Genomic DNA, 18,444 nt, shown 5'->3' on the forward strand with positions numbered 1-18,444 from the left:
GCTTATTTAGTTTGCAGAAGAGAAGAGTGAGGGGGGATTTGATACCAGCCTTCAACTTCTGGAAGAGGGGGTTCTGAAGAGGCTGGAGAGAGGCTGTTCTCAGTGGTGACAGATGGCAGAACAAGGACCACTGATCTCAGGTTCCAGAGGAAGTGGTATTGTTGGATATTAGGAAAAACTATTTCCCCAGGCGGGTGGTGAAGCACTGGAATGTGTTACCTAGAGAGGGGGTGGAATCTCCATCCCTAGAGGTTTTTAAGTCCTGGCTTGACAAAGTCCTGGCTGGGATGATTTAGCTGGGTTGATCCTGCTTTGGGCAGGGGGTTGGACTCGATGGCCTCCTGAGGTCTCCTCTAGCCCTGGGATTCTATGATTCTATGGAAGGAGGAATACAGAAGATGCACAACCAGAGAGGTCATTAATATCTTGCCAGAGGAAGAGGCAGGCTAAGAAGTTGCTAGGGCACGCCAATGGCTTTGCGGTATAAATCAGCAATGTGTTGAGCTCCTGATTAGCGAAGGCAGGTAATCATGTGGGAAGATAGCAGGGTTCCCCCTCATTTTTCCCATCCATGGGTGGAATAAATTTTGTTATGTGCACTGAGGCATGTGTGGATGTGCACCACCAGCAGAAATACAGGCAGCAGGCTGGGGGTGGCTGTGGGCTCTGCTAATCAGCTGGGCAGCAGCTGGATCTCTCCTGGGCAGCCGCCCAAGTGCTCAGCGTCCGGGGAACACTGGCAGAGTGCTGTGCTGTGAAGAACAGCGTGCACCAGCAGAGCCCCAAAAGTTTTGCTCTGGGTCAGAAGGGTGGTGTGACTGATGGTTTTGCAGAGCCCTTTGACACACCAAGCTCCAGCACACACCAGCCCTAGATTTCCTTAGGAGAGAGGGGCCAGGTAACCATCGAGATATATACACACCTCATAGAGCTTTTTGCTGATTCACTGCTCCATAAGGATTAAAAATGCAATACTTGCACTTAACCTCAGCACTGGAGGCTAAAGTTCAGTCCCTTGCAATCCCTCCCCCACACCCTTGGAAGGCCCCTCAAGGGTTGAGCTCAGAACCCTGGGTTTGCAAGGCCAATGCTCTAGCCTCAGGTAGGAATCTGGGTCTGGTTCCTGAACCCAAGAGCTTGCAACAGAAAAACTGGGATTTGGGTTAGGCCTCTCTCTAAGCTCACTCTCTCTCTAGGCATTCACACCCAAATCCTCACTATCATAGCTCTGTGACGTAATGCGCAGAGCTGGGGGTGAAATACTGATCACGTACTGGAGCATCCTGATTGCTGTAACGCAAGGAGTTTTCCATGATGTTCCACCTAACCCCCTAGCGCTGCTTGTTCAGAATCATCACGGTTTGCAGCAACAAGGTATCATAAATCCAAGGATCCCTGGGCCCTGTCAGAAAGGTGTGAGCATGAAGCGCTGTAGGAATGAGACCGTTGTGCCCATTTCACAGATGGAGATGATGAGGCAGAGAGTGAGAGAGGTGAACTGACTCCCCTGCAGTTGCTAAGCAAGTCAGTGGCAAAATCAGACAGAGATTCTCTGCTTCCCACTTCCCCGCTCATGCCCCTTGAACATGGTTAGCTAATCAGAATGATCGTCTGTTCTTTCCTTCCTGCTCATCCATGAAATGGAGATATCTCCCATGCGCTGTTGGGGTGTTCCTTACAAACACCCCCTCCTCGCCTGGCCTGGAATGGGTGTGCACTGAACCAATCTATCCTGACACACGGATTTGTAGATTCTGAGCCAGAGGCCAATGAAGACAACAGAAACTTTTCTGTTGACTCCAAGGAGCCCTTAAACTGACAGCGTTTAGCATGTTTCCACCCCACAAACCTACAGTTAACGCCAGATGTCTATACAATTTAAATAAATGATTGGGAGAGGTGTGAAAAGGGAACCCTGATGAGTTGCAATACCACTACGCCCTGGGAAAAGCCTTCTGGCAAGTTAGAGATACTGCTTCAGGCTGACACAGCAATTTACATCTTTAATGTGTTTCACAAACACTGACTCATCTCTGGATTATTTTTAGATGCCAATCGGGTGTTAAAAGACCAGGCCTTGGCCTGATGGATGACTGATACCAGGAATTGTTGCACTGGAAAGCATTTCAGCAACTAAAGGCAGCGTGGGCATCCTCTGCCACTTGTTTGGCCTTTCAAACCGCTCAGAAGATGAAACGAGACAGGTCAGTTTCTGCTAGTTGTGCCCACACATTTATGCCTGTGTGTGTGCTGCCCGGCCAAATGTCTAACCCAGCGGTTCCCAACCTTTCAGCTATGGCGGACCCCCCAGGGACCTTCCCCAAACTATTTGCAGACCCCCAATCACACCCCAAGCTGTCTGTGGACCTCATCGGAGCCAATTCTAGCCACTCTGCACAGTTCATTGAAGGAAAAAGGAACCCACAGTACAGATTTTCAGACAGCAATTCATGACATTATTGGAAAATGCTGAATTTAAAAATAATCATTGTTTGTAACTTGGCAATTTATTTAAAACTTATTTTTTATGATCATTTTTATTTATCTTTTATTTTTTTCATGGACCCTCGGCAATACTCTTACCAACCCCCAGGGGTCCGCAGATGCCAGGTTGGGAACCACTGCTGCCCAGTTCCCACAGGCTGTGGGGATTCTCTACACCAGAAGCCAGTGGACCAGGTACTGAGCTGGGGTCAGAGTTCCCTGTAAGCTGAGCACTTGGGCGGTGACTCAGGAGAGAATCAAATGCTGCCCAGCTGATGAGCAGAGCACCCACAGCTGGCAGCTTGTGTTGCTACAGGTGGTGCACATTTGCACAGGCCTCAGCATACATAACAAAATTTATTCTTTACATGTCTGGGGAAAGAAAATAGAGGGAACATGCACTGGTAGCCTGAAGAAAGGGGTTCAAATCCCAGCTGTGACCTTCTCCTCCCTGTGACTCTGGGTATGTTCACTCAACACTCCAGTACATCCACATCCTTTCTGTACTGGGGGCCCAAAACTGGATGCAATACTCCACATCTGGGAAAGTCAGTGGATGTGATATACCTTGACTTCAGCAAGGCTTTTGATACGGTCTCCCACAACATTTTTGTCCATAAGTTAAGGAAATATGGATTGGATCCTTGGACTATAAGATGGATAGAAAGCTGGCTTGACGGTCGGGCCCAACGGGTAGTGGTCAATGGCTCAATATCTGGATGGCGGTCTGTTTCAAGTGGAGTGCCACAAGGCTCGGTTCTGGGGCTGGTGTTATTCAACATCTTTATTAATGACCTGGATGAGGGACTGGGTTGCACCTTCAGCAAGTTTGCAGATGACACAAAACTAGGGGGAGAGGTAGATACGTTGGAGGGTAGAGAGAGAATCCAGAGGGACCTGGATAAATTGGAGGACTGGGCCAAAAGAAATCTGATGCAGTTCAGTAAGGAGAAGTGTAGAGTCCTGCACCTGGGGCGGAAAAATCCCAAACATTGTTACAGGCTGGGGACCGACTGGCTCAGCAGCAGCTCGATGGAAAGGGACCTAGGGGTTATGGTGGATGAAAGGCTGGATATGAGTAAACAGTGTGCCCTTGTAGCCAAGAAAGCTAACGGCATACTGGGGTGCATTAGGAGGAGCATTTCGAGCAGATCTAGGGAAGTAGTTATTCCTCTTTTTTCGGCACTGGTAAGGCCACATCTGGAATATTGTGTCCAGTTTTGGCCCCCCCCGGAATAAAAAGGATGTGGATTTGCTAGAGCAGGTTCAGCGAAGGGCAACAAAAATGATTAAGGGTCTGGAGCACAAGACCTATGAGGATAGGCTGAGGGATTTGGGCTTGTTTAGTTTATAGAACAGAAGACTTAGAGGTGATTTAATAGCAGCCTTCAACTTCCTGAAAGGGAGCTCTAAAGAGGAGGGTGAGAAATTGTTCTCAGTGGTGTCAGATGGCAGAACAAGGAGTAATGGTCAGAAGTTGAAGAGGGAAAGGTGTAGGTTAGATATTAGGAAGAACTTCTTCACCAGGCGGGTGGTGAAGCATTGGAATGCATTGCCTAGAGAGGTGGTGGAATCTCCATCCCTTGAGGTTTTTAAGTCCCGGCTGGACAAGGTCTTGGCTGGGATAACTTAGTGGGGGATAATCCTGCTTGAAGCAGGGGGCTGGACTAGATGACCTCCCGAGGTCCCTTCCAGCCCTGTGATTCTGTGATTCTGTGACCTAGCAGAGCCGTGAGGGAGTGGTGAAGAGACACCTCCTCTCACCTCGGGGTGACGTTGGAGAGGTCTGAGTCCGCCCGATGCTGAAGACATCCCAATAGGACAAATGGGGCAATTCCTTCCCCTTGGAGTTGTTCTTTCTGGCTCTCTGCAGACTCAGGGTGTGCTGCGCTGCCAGCAGCGATGTGGCTGAGACAGGTGTAGATATCCCCAAGCTAGCTTCGAGCTGCCCTGGGGCTGTGGGCTGGATTAGGCTGGTCACTGCCCCACAGGCAGCAGGACCCTCGGGCAGGCTAGGCTCCCTGCATTCTGCACCCTGCTCGCTGCTCACAGCAGCCGGCTGCAGGGCCTGTGTGGGCTCTACACACCACTGGTTCCTTCCACACCCCACCCTCTGCTCCCTGGTCCCAGGTCACAACCCCCTCCCCTCCCCCGCTTCTCCTCCTGCACCCCTCCGCCAGGACAGAGTATTCTCCTGCACCTGTACCTCCATCCCTTCCCGGACTGCAGGTTCCACTGCCACACTTCTGAGGCAGGCAGACATCACTGCATGCTCTCAGTTGCACTCAGGTCACATTTGAAGTGGTCTGTGCAGGGTTCCCTCTAATTTTTTTTCTAGTTGGGGTGGGATAAATTTTGTTACATGCACCAAAGGATATACAGATGTGCACCACCCCCATAAACACAGGCTGCCAGTGGTAGAGTGCTGTGGACTAACCCTAGTTGTTATGTTATGGGAACAAGTAAATAACTTTTCCTTATTCTCTTTCTCCACACCACTCATGATTTTATAGACCTCTATCATAACCCTCAATTAATCTCCTCTTTCCTAAGCTGAAAAGGCCCAGTCTTTTTAATCTCTCTTTATGCGGCACCCATTCCAAACACCTCATCATTTTTGTTGCCCTTTTCTGAACCTTCTCCAATGCTGATATTTAGCTTTCTAAAAATGAGACGACCACATCTGCACATAGTATTCAAGATGTGGGCATACCATGGATTTAAATAGAGGCAATAAAACCGTCTTTGTCTTATTCTCTATCCTTTTTTAAATTATTCCTAACATTCTGTTTGCTTTTTTTTGCCTGCTGCAGCCCACTGATTGGAGTTTTTGGAGAACCAGCCCTAATGACTCCAAGATCTCTGTCTTGAGTGGTTATGGCTAAATTAGTCCCTATCATCTGGCATGTATAGTTTTTTCCCCATGATTTGAAAAGAAAGGGCTTCAGATTAAGCAGGATAAATAGAAATTCTTATTCCCTGCTAGATCAGCTTGGAGACTGAGTTAAGTTCTGCCTTTAGTGATATCCCATGTGTCCTCAAGGATAACAGTGGAGATGACCAAGGGGATCTGAGAGCAGAATGTGGGGCACAGGTCTCATTAATTGCCTGCCCCACACAGTATTCTGTCCATGTGATATGCAGATGATTCCATTATGTTATCTCAACACCTCCTGCCATCTCAACTGGACACAAGATTCACCTTTGCTTGCTATATTTTACTTATTGTTACTTGGGATTGCTTGGGAATTGACATGTTCCGCCCCAAGGCTGCTACATTTCAGCGGAGGATTGATTTAGTTGCTGCTCAGCGTCTTTGATGCAAGTTGCTATGTAAAAGTAAGTATTTATTACAATAGCTCTTGAGATTTGGCTCACATTCTTGAATATTCTGGCCTAAGGCATCCAAATTGCTGAATATGAGTTGTGTTCCAGTAAACAAGATGATATTAAGTGTTTCAGGAGGGAATTCCTGCTTTCCTGCTCTGAACATTTTTTACATAAGGTTTTGATGGATGCTGGTGAATTGTTTCCTTAGTATTTCATTTGCTCTAATAAACCTGTTTGAGGTTTTTGATTGTTATTCCTCCCATTTCTTGTTTACACTGCAGTCATGCAAAGGATTTTGAGTGGATACAGAAACTTTTCTGCCTATGCAGAGAAATAGCTTACCCCAAATGGAGATGCCTGGTTTTTTTTTGCTTTTTTGTTTTTTTTTATGATCACGTAAATTTCAGAGCATGAGGCCAGATCTGCATTATTGGAGAAAGTCAACCTAAGAGAATAGCATAGCTGGAGTTGACATACCTTACGTCTAATTTCTGTGGCAACCTCAATGTGAGGAGGTCAATGGGAGAAACACTGCCACTGATTTCCCTTACTCCCTCATAATTTGATGGAGAACCAGGATCAATGGGAGAATCATCAGCAGTTGATTTAGCAGGTCTTTAATACACTCATTAAATCAAACCTGGGGAGATTGATCTCTGGGTAAGTGAAGACAAACCTGGAGTGAAGATCAGAGGTATCAGTGTTCAAAAGAAGAAAAAGAGGTAGTCTATGAAGTGGGTAAACAGGGGTTCTCCTGTCCCCATAATTAATCTACCTCCCCAGGAGGTGGCAGTAAAATAGCAGAAAAATTTTTCCTTCCACCTAGCACTGTCTACACAGGGATTTAGTTCGGCTCGATAACGTAACTCAGGGGGTGTAAATTTTTCCACTCCTCTGAGTGGTGTAGCTAGTTCCGTGTCATTCTGTAATGTGCACCAGCACGAAGGCAGAGGAGGATAAGGCATGGTCTAGAATTCAATTTGATACCTGCGGAGCTGATATCGTTATCACTGAGGAAAATGAGGAGAAGGTAGTGAAAGTGGTGCAGGTGCTAAACAAGGAAGGGAAGTGGTACAGACTGACTGTGCACATTGATAAAACAAAACCAATGGTATCTGGAGATAAGGAAATGGGAAGGAAGATCAGCGTAGATAGGATTGAACTAAAGAATGTAAAGAAGTTCACATATCTGGGGAGCAACATAACGTATGATCTAGACTGTAAGAAGGAAATAGCGACTAGAATAGCAAAAGCAAGAGCGAGTTTGACGGCGATAGATCAGATCTGGAAAAGCAAAGCGATTAGCTTAGGAACGAAGCTGGGCATCTTGAAAACGTGTGTATTCAGCAGCATGTTGTACGGATGTGAGACATGGGTGATAATGTAAGATTCGAAGAGAAGGATATTGATGTTTGAGAGGAGTTGTTATAGAAAGATCCTGAAACTAGGATAGATGCAAAAGGTCACCAATGAGGAATTATATAGGAAGATACAGCCGAAAGAGAATCTACTGCTGACGGCTCTACAATGGAAGTAACAGCTATTTGGGCATATCTGCAGAATGAACAACAAATGAAAAATCAAGACCCTGGTGCTCAGCATAATGGACAGTTTGAACAGGAGAGGCAGACCCCACAGAGACTGGGTAGATGATGTAGGAGATTGGTGTGGAGCTAGTCTACAGAAATTAAGCCTCTCCGCACCAGACAGGGAAAAGTGTGAGGAAATAGTGAAAGAGGCATTAGACAGCAACAGGCACTGAGCCCACGGCTGTTGTTGATTACGATGATCGCTAAAACGGTCAGAAGTGTGACGACAAATCACACCATTAATAAGACAGCTGTCCAGTAACATCCCCCAGTGTGGATGTAACAATGCTGATTGTGTCAACGCTAGGGTGTTATGCTGACCACAGTCTCTGTAGCATAAACCTGGCCTCTTAATAAGGCCACATGACTGAGGGGCAGCTTCAAATTTCCCTGTATTTGAAATTGAGCCAGTGAATTGCAGAGGTGGAAAAAAATACCCCAAAAGTTACTTGAGTAAAAGTGCAGCTGCTTTCACTTCTGGAAACTTGAGTATAATAAATACGTGATACGTGTGTGTGTATGTGCGTGTGTACTTTTACTCAAATCATTTTCCAGAGGGATAACGGTAATTTGCTTTACTTTTACTCAAGTAACTTTTGGGGTACTTTTCCCCTTCTGGCACATCAGAGGACTGGAGGAGACCTCCAGAGGCTTTCTAATCCAGTGTCCTGCCTTCATGGCAGAACCAAGTATTATCTAACATGAGCTTGTACAAATCCTTAACAATACTTCTGAGCTCCTGTGTTATTTCACAGGCTTGGATTCCAATCCCATTTCAGTCAGAGGCTGCTTTGCCAGGGAGTTCAATGAGATTAGGATCTTCTGCATAGATTTGGAAGCCAGAAGGTACCATCGTGAACAGCTAGATGGCTGTTAAGCCAGGTCACTGTGCAGTGCATTAGAGCAGCATCTTTAACCAATGGTGCCAACTCAGAGGGTTCAAAAAAGCGGCAGTCAGCCCCCTGGGCCCACCAACCACGGGGGATCAGCTGACAATCATGAGATTTAGAAGACTAATTCCTCTGGGGTGCTTTCATTCACCTTCTTGTTCACCTTCACCTTTCAGGCTTGTAACAGCAACGAAGGGTCCTGTGGCACCTTATAGACTAACAGAAAAGTTTTGAGCAGAGCTTTCGTGAGCAAAGACTCACTTCATCTGATGAAGTGAGTCTTTGCTCACGAAAGCTCTGCTCAAAACTTTTCTATTAGTCTATAAGGTACCACAGGACCCTTCGTTGCTGTTACAGATCCAGACTAACATGGCTACCCCTCCAATACTTTCAGGCTTGCTAATTCCGGCTTTTCTCTACAGGGTCAGAACCTTTCCAAGGAAAGCAGAGGGTGAGAACTCCAGGAGCTGGGCATCTAAGTAAAAATGTCAAATGTCACAGGACTTTTGACGAAATTAAGAGAGTTGGCAGCTGTACCCTCTCTGGAGCAGCATCTGGCTTTGTTTCGGATGTGGGTGCAGCAGATAGCACAGCGGAGGTCCTAAACTTTGACCAGGGCCTCCTGAAACAACCAGAGAAGACGTAACCCTGTTGATGCCTCCAAAGCACAATGCTGCCAAATGTTATGGCTATACAAAGTCAAAAACAAACAACAGATCCCAGATCTCTTGATTGGGGAAGTCTGCATGGGACACTGAATCACACAACACTAGAACAGGAAGGGACCTCGAGAGGTCGTTGAGTCCAATCCCCTGCCCTCATGGCAGGACCAAGCAATGCCTAGACCATTGCCAATAGGTGTCTCTCTAACCCGCTCTTAAATATCTTCAGTGATGGAGATTCCACAACCTGCCTAGGTAACTTATTCCAGTATTTAACCACCCTGACAATAAGGAAGTTTTTCCTAATGCCCAATTTAAACCTCCCTTGTTTTGTTTTAAGCCCATCGTTCCTTGTCCTACACTGAGAGGCCAAGAAGAACAATTTTTATTCCCTCCTCCTTGTAACACTCTTTTAGGTACTTGTAACCACCATCATGTCCCCTCTAAGTCTTCTCTTTTCTAAACTAAACAAGCCCAGTTCTTTCAGTCTTCCCTCATAGCTCATGTTCTCTAGACCTTTAATCATTCTTGGTGCTCTTCTCTGGACTCTCTCCATTTTCTCCTCATCTTTCTTGAAATGTGGTGCCCAGAACTGGGCATGTGCAGCTCAAGAGGATCTTTGGGTGACAGCTCTCCTGTAATGCTCGTGCATAAATTGACACTCCCTTGTACCCGTCCCATTTTAAGAGCCATAATGCCCAGTCCTAATGTAGCTAGCTCAGGTCAGATTGGTCATCAGAATACTGAACGTCTTGGCTTGTAAATCACGCCTCACAGATTAGTCTAATGCCAAGGCGCGTTTGCTTTGTATTTTGTGGTTTAATATTTATAGTTCAGGGAGATCAGTTAATCCCAAAGTACAACAACAAATATTTTATCTTTCATAAATATACTGTGTCTGGATCAGTGTCCTCCCAAGTGTGAACAGAAGAGAACATTTCAGACATTGTTTTATGCTCTTCAGGGCTGTCTTTCTAATGAAACTGGACAGCTGAGATTTGCAGCTTCTCTAGTTGTGATTTTTTTTTTTTTTAAATTTTTGGCAGCGTATGGGGACAGAACATGATGATCTGTTCCTTCTAGATGTGAATTATTTCAGGAAGAAGGTAATCTGTCAATCCTATGATTATTATTTGTAACTTGTATTACCATAGCACCTAGGATCCAGAGTTGTAGATCATGAATTCATTATGGTAGGCCCTGTGCAAACTCAGAAGAAAGAGACAGCCCTGGCCCAGAGAACTCTTGTAATCTAAGTAATTTAACCCTTCACATTTCCAAATCCCATGGAGATGTGGCTCCAATCATAAAATCAGAGAGGTAAAAGGAGCACCTCCTTAATTAGTTTTCCTTAGCTATACTGGGTCCTAGCTGTTTTAGGCACAATCAGCCAGATCCCTGGCAGGTGTCAATCATCTCAAAAATCCTGCCACCCATGAAGCATCCTAAAGAAAAAGGCAATGGCAGAGTAAGAGAGAAACTGTCCTCGCTTGAGCATTAGCTAACCTGGCAGCTCCCTACTTCTGATTTCTTAGCCCTGCTGCCAAGATGAGGGGCACAAAGAGTGTGACGAGATTTTCAGATCTCAGCAACCCCGGTGCTGACAGTTACAAAAAGGATCCCCAGCTGGCAGAAATCAGCGTCAATTTCAAATCCAGTGACGCTAATTTACACCAGTTCAGGATGTGGCCCGGTCTCTTTTGACGTGAAATTGAGTTATGCTGCCACGGCAGCCAGGCAAGAGATTGCAAACATGGAATTCAGCACAGGGGCTTTTTGACAGAGCATCTGTTCTCATGAGCAGTGCACTTAAAGCATCCAGGTTAAGAGAGAATGAATGGGAAACAGCTGGAAAAAAATCCCTGGGCTTTTTTTATTGTGGATATTTTTAGGAAGTTTTTTTTTTTGCTGGGATGTTTAAAACTCCCAGTGGGATTAAAATTGAGTGCCGGAGGTCTCAACCTGTCATATGTACTAGTGACACATGTCACCTGTGGTCCCTCTAATTTTTTCCATCCATGGGCAGAATAAATGTTGTTATCAGCTCCCAGGTATGTGTGGATGTGCACCACCAGTAGAAACACAAGCTTATGGCTGTGTGCGGCTGTGGGCGCTCTGCTAATGGGCTGGTCTGCCCCTGAATCTCTCCTGGGAGGCCACCCAAGCACACAGCTAACAGGAAACCCTGCAGGTCACCCAGAGTTTCTGGTGCATGTCACATAGCTATTACAGCCCCTAATTTGCAGGACTTTGCAGCTCAGACCAAACCACCTCCCTCCACCTGGAGATGTCTGACTGCCCCATAAAGTTCAGACATTCTTTGTCACAACCGCACAGACTGCAGGCACGAACGCACCAGTCTACACTATATTCCAGTCGGCGGGTCAGCAATGGCATAAATCAGGAATAACTCCACTGAAAACAGCATCATTTCTCTGGGTCTATGGCCGAGAGCCGAACGCCACCCCAAAAGCCTGCTTTTGCACAAACAGCATGAGATTAGATTCCAGACCTCTTAAGGTCCTGCAACCTTAACGGGTCTGATTCTGGTGTCACCTACATCTGTTTTACAGTGCGGCCATTACTTTCAATAGACACCCATGGCATTAAGTGCAGAATCAGGCTCAGTGGAGTCACAACAGTGTAACGAGAGAGGAAGATTTAGTCTCTTACCGCCTAGCTGTGCCTTACGCTGCATGACAGATTTCCTTCCACCACCGTGCCGTTAAGGTTGAAAGATCCTATCTATGTGCAACGTTAAAGCCAATTGAAAAGCAGAGGTGGTAAAAATACTCCAAAAGTGACTTGAGTAAAAATGCAGCCGCTTTCACTCCTGGGTACTTGAGTACAATCTAAATGTGGCCTGTGTGCATTTTACTCAAGTAGTTTTCCAAAGGGACACCGGTAACTTGTAGTTAGGTACATTCTTCCCTTCCCAGCAGCTGCATTCTTACTCAAGTCACTTTTTGGGTACCTTCTGCACCTCTCTTGAAAATTGGCTCAGCCAGACAAGCTGCTTCCTGTCTTGTGTAGGTGCTGAAGGACATCCTGCATAGCGCTTTATACCCTGGCTTCGAGCTCCCCGGTGTTCACTCTTTAATGGTCTAAGCCAGGAGTTCTCAAACTTCACTGCACTGTGACCACTTTGGGTGACATATATTACTGTACAACCCCAGGAGCGGGGACTGAAGTTTGAACCTGCCCAAGCCCCAGCGCCCTAGATATGTATAGGGGCAGCAAAGCTTCAGCCGCAGATGAGCAGCCTGTTTTCTGAGCCGCACGCCAAGGGCAGAGGCAAATCCATAACTTGGCTACCCAGAGCGGTGGGGCTCAGGCTTTGGCCCTACGTCCCAGAAAGTCTAATGGCAGACCTGAAGCTGTAACCTATTTGGGGGTCCTGATCAGTATTCCCTGTTACCTGCATGCTTGGGCGGCCTCCCAGGAGAGGTTCAGGTGCTACCCAGCTGATTGGAACAGCACCCACAGCCAGCAGCATGTATTTCTACGGGTGGTGCCCATCTGCGTATGCCTGGAGACATACAACAAAATTTATTCACCCATGGAGGGAAAAAAATTAGAGGGAACACTGCTCCTGATCCCCAGGCTGAGAATGACTGGTCTAACTCAGAGTTGCAGCGAATGGGTTAGTGGGCTAAGTATCCAGTTTAAAATACCTGGGGCCATGCACAGATCTCAACTCCCGCAGGAGAAATCCCAGTGAATCCAGAGTGATCCAAGCCTAGTCCCTGGATGCCCCAGAACCATGGCTTCCAATGCCAGGGGTTCATTGTATCCCCTAGTCCTTTGGAAATTGATAAGCTGAGTTTGCTGGCTGGGAGTCTGTTAACCACAGTCCTGTCTGCTTTGCATGGCTGTTAAAGGTCTTGCCGCTTTTAGCAAAGATCTGCCCCAGAGCCTATGGCCAAAATATCTTTCGCCCACAGTCCATTACTGCTATGTGGTGTGATCGCTGCTAGTCACCCCAGAGGTGACTGCATCTCAGTGATTCCTTAAACATATTGGAATCTTTGAGCTTCTATCTGGCTACATATATGGCCCCTGTGGTGGTGGAGGAATGCGAGACACCCTATCAATGCAAGCGGTTAATACCGCACAGCATTGTTCACGTTCATTGTCGGAGTAGGTTAAAAATCAGGCCCCCGACACGTCGAAAGTTCTGCCCTGTACGGCAGGTTGCCGTTCAGTAACATGACATGTTTTTAATGCTCAGGATCGTAACCCTGTAATCCTCCTGAGTAGGAGCTCAGAGAAATGAAGAATTTCTTCCCAAGCTATGGATTATTTTGCAGTCCCTCGGACAACTTTCTTAGCTGTCTTTGCTGGAGGGTTATAAGAGCTTTCGAGGTTTTCCGAGCCTGCAGCTGTGCATGTTCCTGATTGACGTGAATGAGATTACACTGCCGTGATACTGGAGTAACCCAGCAGCGAATCTGGCCCTTGGCATCTGACGAACGTGAACAGTGATGCTAAAAGCCAGAGAAAGTACAGATCTCCCTGACGGGATAACGGATCTGATGCCTTGTGCCCTTAAACAAGCATCTCCGTTGCCTTCAGTGGATTTACTCCTGATTTCCACCAGCCTATGTGCAGAATCAAACTTTGAGGATCGACAACATCAACAACAGACCCAGGCCAGAACCTCAGTCTCCTGTCAGTGCTGCAGTTCGTCCTAGAGTTTATGATACGAACTTGTTTGTTTCTCTCTAGCCCTGGTCTCTGCCCATGAACAATTCACCTGTAAAATACCCATTAAAAGCCCACCAGAACTGAGACAGCCTGTGTGTTCATTAACCCAGCGATCACAAGGATTTTGCAACACGCAGGTAGCAGAATCTGCGTGTGTCGATGAGAAGGGGAACGGGTGGCAACTCGTAGCAGAGGCGCCGGGGCTGGACGGAACAGCAGATCTCCCAGTCTGTGTTCACTCCCAGTGTTTCAGGCAACACACATTTAGCAGATTCAAGTCACCATAGTCTGCCAACACTGGCCACCCTACTGAAGTCCATGGGAGTTTTGCTGTTGACTTCAGTCGGGGCAGGTCTAGGAAATGTGATGTTAGCAGGTGGCACATATTGAACTCTATTATTATAACCTAACAAGGGCTGAACAGTAACAGAGAGATAGCTGTGCTGCAAGTTGCAGTTAACTTTTGGTCGGCTCCATATCAGAACCAGGCACCTTTTATAGTGGGGGTGCCAAGAGCCATTGAACTAAACTGTAAAACCCCGTACATAAAGGAAACCACCTCAAGTCATAATTCCAGCACCTATGAACCAGGGGGAAGAAACATTGATTTTTTTTCATATATAACCAAGTGCCTATCCCTAGAGAGACACAGCTGCGTGAGTCCAGTAGTCTGAATGCATGCGGTGTTGGGTGGTTCTCCTTGTTTGACTCAGACCCCCTTCACGGGCAACCCAACAACTCACATGCTACTATGTAACACCACATTCTGTGCAACTTCCCTCCACTTCCCCGAGCCATGGGCCCAAGTCCGCAACACAGGCAACTGTGTTCCACGTAACTCCCAAACGCATTTCAGTGGAAACTGGGAGGTAGGGCCAGGGAAACTGAGTCCCATTCAAAGCACTTTTTATCTTCTACATCCAAAGCAGACACGATCCTCGGCAGTGACCCCACACCTCCAGACTCATTTTCCTTGCCTGAAACATGCTCAGGAATTACCATGCCAGAGGGTGGAAGAAATATGCAAAAGTTTTATAACCAGTGTTTTTCATGCAGATGGCCGATCTCTTATGACACTTCGCTTCAACCAAAAAGAATAAGCAGAGCAAGTCACCTTTGACAGCACCGCTCTGAGGTACAGACCTCCGTTTGAAGGAAGTTGTCTTAACAGCGGTTAGCTCCTCAAATAATATCTGTCTCACCACATAAAATCATAGTATATTATAAAAGTACACAGCTTTAGATGGGATAGGGTTAATGCTACTTTCATTCCCTAGAGTGTAAACCATATACCATTCATGCGCTGATGTTTTGGGCTGCAAAGCAGATCCAATGTGCTACTGTACAGTCACTCTGGGATCGGAAAGCAATAGTTTGCTGAAATTAAGCTTCACCATGATTATATTAAGATTAACATTGTCATCCGGAGCAGCAGGCTAATGTTTTGTCCCCATTAATAGGATAGGGAGTGGAGTGGAGCTGCTCTTAGAATTATGTCCCATTGCTGGTTCAAATTAGTGGAAAAGTAATTTGGAAGCGGGCAATGAAAATTCTTCGGAAAGTTCAGTCATTTTAATTTTGTCTAGCGTAGCAGCTTTTGGACGAAAAGCCGCATGGACTCAGCACAGGATCCGCCAGCAAAATCAAACATTTCGTCTAAAAAGCCAGCGCGGTGCCTGTTTTTAAACCTTGGTACAGTAAATTACTCATCAAGGAAACAGCCACAGCTAAAGGAAACAATTGCTCAAGAGTGTGAAGGAGAAACATTTAACAACTTACCAGAGCATAGACAGAACTCAGGACTGAGCAGCAGAGGATCAAGCCCAGGCTGTGATAAACCAGATATGATCCCATATCCAAGAGACGTGTTGCCCATCCACGATCTCTGAGGGAAGTGGATGAAGGATCTGCCAGTGATCCAGTTGTAGATGAGTTTTTTTTTTCTTCTTCTTTTATTTTTCTTCCGTCCCAGGTTTTTTATTTGCTTGTTTGTTTCCACAGTTTTAGCCAGAGAGGCACATGACAAGAAACCCCAGTCCTTTGCCTCGCTTTCTCATGGCTGGAAATCTCTCCCGTTTCAGCAGTGTAGTGAAAGGGTCCATGTGAAGGGAACACCAGCACCCGTTTCAGGCAGCGCTGCAGTTCTCCTGGTGCTGTTTGTTTGGGGTGTGCATCTGTCTCAGAGCAGAAAAATCACATCCATATGTCAAAACTGCTATTCCGCTTCCTTTTTATGAGGCAGTGGGAAGTTCAAATAATTTCTTTGTCAAACGCAAACGCAAACACACACACACACACACACACACACACACACACACACAGAGGTAGGAAGGGTGTGGGGGGGTGTTAACCACGGCTGTATTTTTAGATCTAGTAATTTTATCTTTTAGATGAGGAGGGAGAAGTTTTTTTTTTTGAGAACTTTTTTTAAAGCAAGCAAACAAATCAGAAAGTCACAAGGATTTTTTTTTAAGCTGGAAATATTTTTGCTTAGCAATTACATTTATGCAAACAGGAGAGCTGCTGGGTATTTTTGCTCGTGTATTTCAGGGCAGCTCAGCTCCACAAGAGGTTTATTCTGTCAACCTTCCCTGGATGCAGTGTGTTTTAGTTACAAATACGGATTTTTTTTTTCTTCTCTCTCCCTCTCTATCCCTCTCAAAAGATCTGCAGTCTCAAAAAGCCAATTGAACATGGGCTGAAAGTGTGGAGCTGAGGAGCTGCTCTTTTTTTTCTTAAACAGTTTATTTTAGATGTTGCAGTTTAAAAAAAACCCTTTTTTCACTTACTCCATGAATTTTTTCCAAAATCCACGCTTTTCTATGTGCCCCAACACACACACACACACACACACACACACACAGAGCTTCTTGTCCTGTGCTCAGGAATCAAATCACCAAAGCCCAGAGAGGCAAAAGTTGCTGCTTTTTCCCCTCTCCCTCTCACTGTGGCTTTAGCGATTCACCAAATGAGCATGCTGCCCCTGTGTTTACCTCCACACGGACAAGAGGGGACTGGGGGGAAAAGAAGGCAGTACACTTTTTATTTGGGAAAAATCAACCGGCCTCCCAGGATATCCTCTATCGCTGCCATCAAAACATATCGCTCCTCTCGACAGAGACAAGAAAATCTGGAGATGAAAACTTCCCCTTTTCCCCTGTGCTGACATCCCCCCGCCCCCTCCACACACACTCCACACGCACACCCCGCTGAAATTTACCAGCTTGTTAGTTTCAGGGCAGGAACGTTACTCCGAGCTGTCAGTTTCATTCATAAAGCTGCAAGACCAGGCACCGTCTTTCCCTTAGCAGAGGCTTTGGTTTTGTGTTAGGAATCTCAGACAAAGCGCAGCCGTCCCTGCAATGATATTGCTTTTGTGGGGGCGCGTTAAGCAATAACGAAATAACGCCCCCGGGTTTATTTTTAGCTTGGGGGGCGGTATTTACATCGGGAACCGTGAGAATCAAATGATTTTTGTTTTTGCAGGAGCAGCAGGTTTCTTCTGGCGGTTGTGATTTTTTTTTTTTAATAGTTGCAAGAAAATATCGAGTTAGCTCTAGAGCAGGAGCGAAAGCATCACATTTTCTGTGTGCGTTTCTTTTATTGGGGGGGGGGTGGGGGCGAGAAGCTCTCCGGTTGGTTTGCCCGGTTTTTTATAGCTCCCCTTGGCTGTGAATGGGGGCCTTCAGCTAATGTTATGAAAAGGGTCTCTCTCCCAGCCCGAGCCTTCCTGTGAAAGAGAGAGAGAGAGAGACAGAGGCTCTTGAAGCAGCCTCGTCCCGGCTGCTCCCCCCTCCGTGCCAGGCTGAGCGGATCTCAGGGAATGTGTGTGGTTTTGGAGCGCAAGAGGCTGGGATAAAAACCCAGCATGGGTGGGAGCCCATTGGCTGGCCGTAGGCACCATGTGACCCTCAGCCAGGGAACCACAAGGTTGGCCGCCTCCCATTCCCACCCCTTCCCAGCCCCGGCCGCCTGTTGGCTGGGGCCGCACGGGAAGCACATGGCCCCGCTGCAGCAATGCGGGGGCGGCTTTATGGGGCGGGATGGGAGGCGGGGAGGGGGCTTGGCCAGGCTGGAGGCAACCCCGGAGCAGAAACAGCTCTGCCGGGAGAATGCGCCCCCCGCCCCCGGTCCCTGGGAGAGCGCTGCGCTTTTGCAAAACTCTGGGGAGGAGCGGGAGGAGATTTATCAGTGGCTTTGTTTGGTGCATTGTTATTCGTTTCCAGTCCTGCAGGGGCCGGGGAGAACTGGCAGCTCCCACCCAGGAGCTCTGGGCAAGCGGTGCTTGGCAGGGGAAACCCACCTGGCCGGCTCGGGGCTGCCCTCCCTGGAATGGATCAAGCCCGGATCCTTTCCCGTAGCCTCCCGTCTTGGCCCTGGGCTCCCTCTATTTTTGGTTTTGTTTGTTTTGTTTTGCACGCCTGGGCAGAATAAATTTTGTTGCCTACACCGAGGCTGGGACGATGTGCACCACCCATAGACGCACCTGCTGCTGGAGCTCTCCTAGTGGCCTGGGCAGCACTTCAGTCTCTCCTGAGCAGCTGCCCCAGGGCTCGCTGCCTGGACTGGGCAGGGAAACACCACACACCAGGCATCAGCCAAGGACTGAGTGCTGGTGCAGGGCTTCCCCCAGGAGTGCAATGTGCAGCAGGTTGAACCATTAAAGGCTGAGCCCACGTTGTACTGCCAGAGCTGCACATGGGCTGCATTGCTCCAGGGGCCTCCTGGGAAGCCCCTGAGAGCTGTGTGGGGAGGTGTCCCTGCAGGGCCAGCCTCCACTTG

The 18,444-nt window shown here is 47.2% G+C and overlaps 1 protein-coding gene across 2 annotated transcripts in view; it reads right to left on the reverse strand.

The window, feature by feature from the left end:
* PTH1R (parathyroid hormone 1 receptor) overlaps positions 1–17,155 on the reverse strand; it is a 188,790-nt gene extending 171,635 nt beyond the window's left edge. For both annotated transcript variants that reach the window (XM_074985261.1, XM_074985260.1), the window contains exons 1-2: positions 16,883–17,155; positions 15,442–15,836 (exon numbers count right to left, since the gene is read on the reverse strand). In XM_074985261.1, the coding sequence (XP_074841362.1) occupies positions 15,442–15,538 (97 nt within the window). In that variant the 5' untranslated portion in view covers positions 15,539–15,836; positions 16,883–17,155. The remainder of the gene's footprint in view (positions 1–15,441; positions 15,837–16,882) is intronic.
* Between the last annotated feature and the right edge of the window lie 1,289 nt (positions 17,156–18,444).

This window comes from Carettochelys insculpta, chromosome 2, assembly GCF_033958435.1.
Source record: "Carettochelys insculpta isolate YL-2023 chromosome 2, ASM3395843v1, whole genome shotgun sequence".
Taxonomy (NCBI): Eukaryota; Metazoa; Chordata; order Testudines; family Carettochelyidae; genus Carettochelys; species Carettochelys insculpta.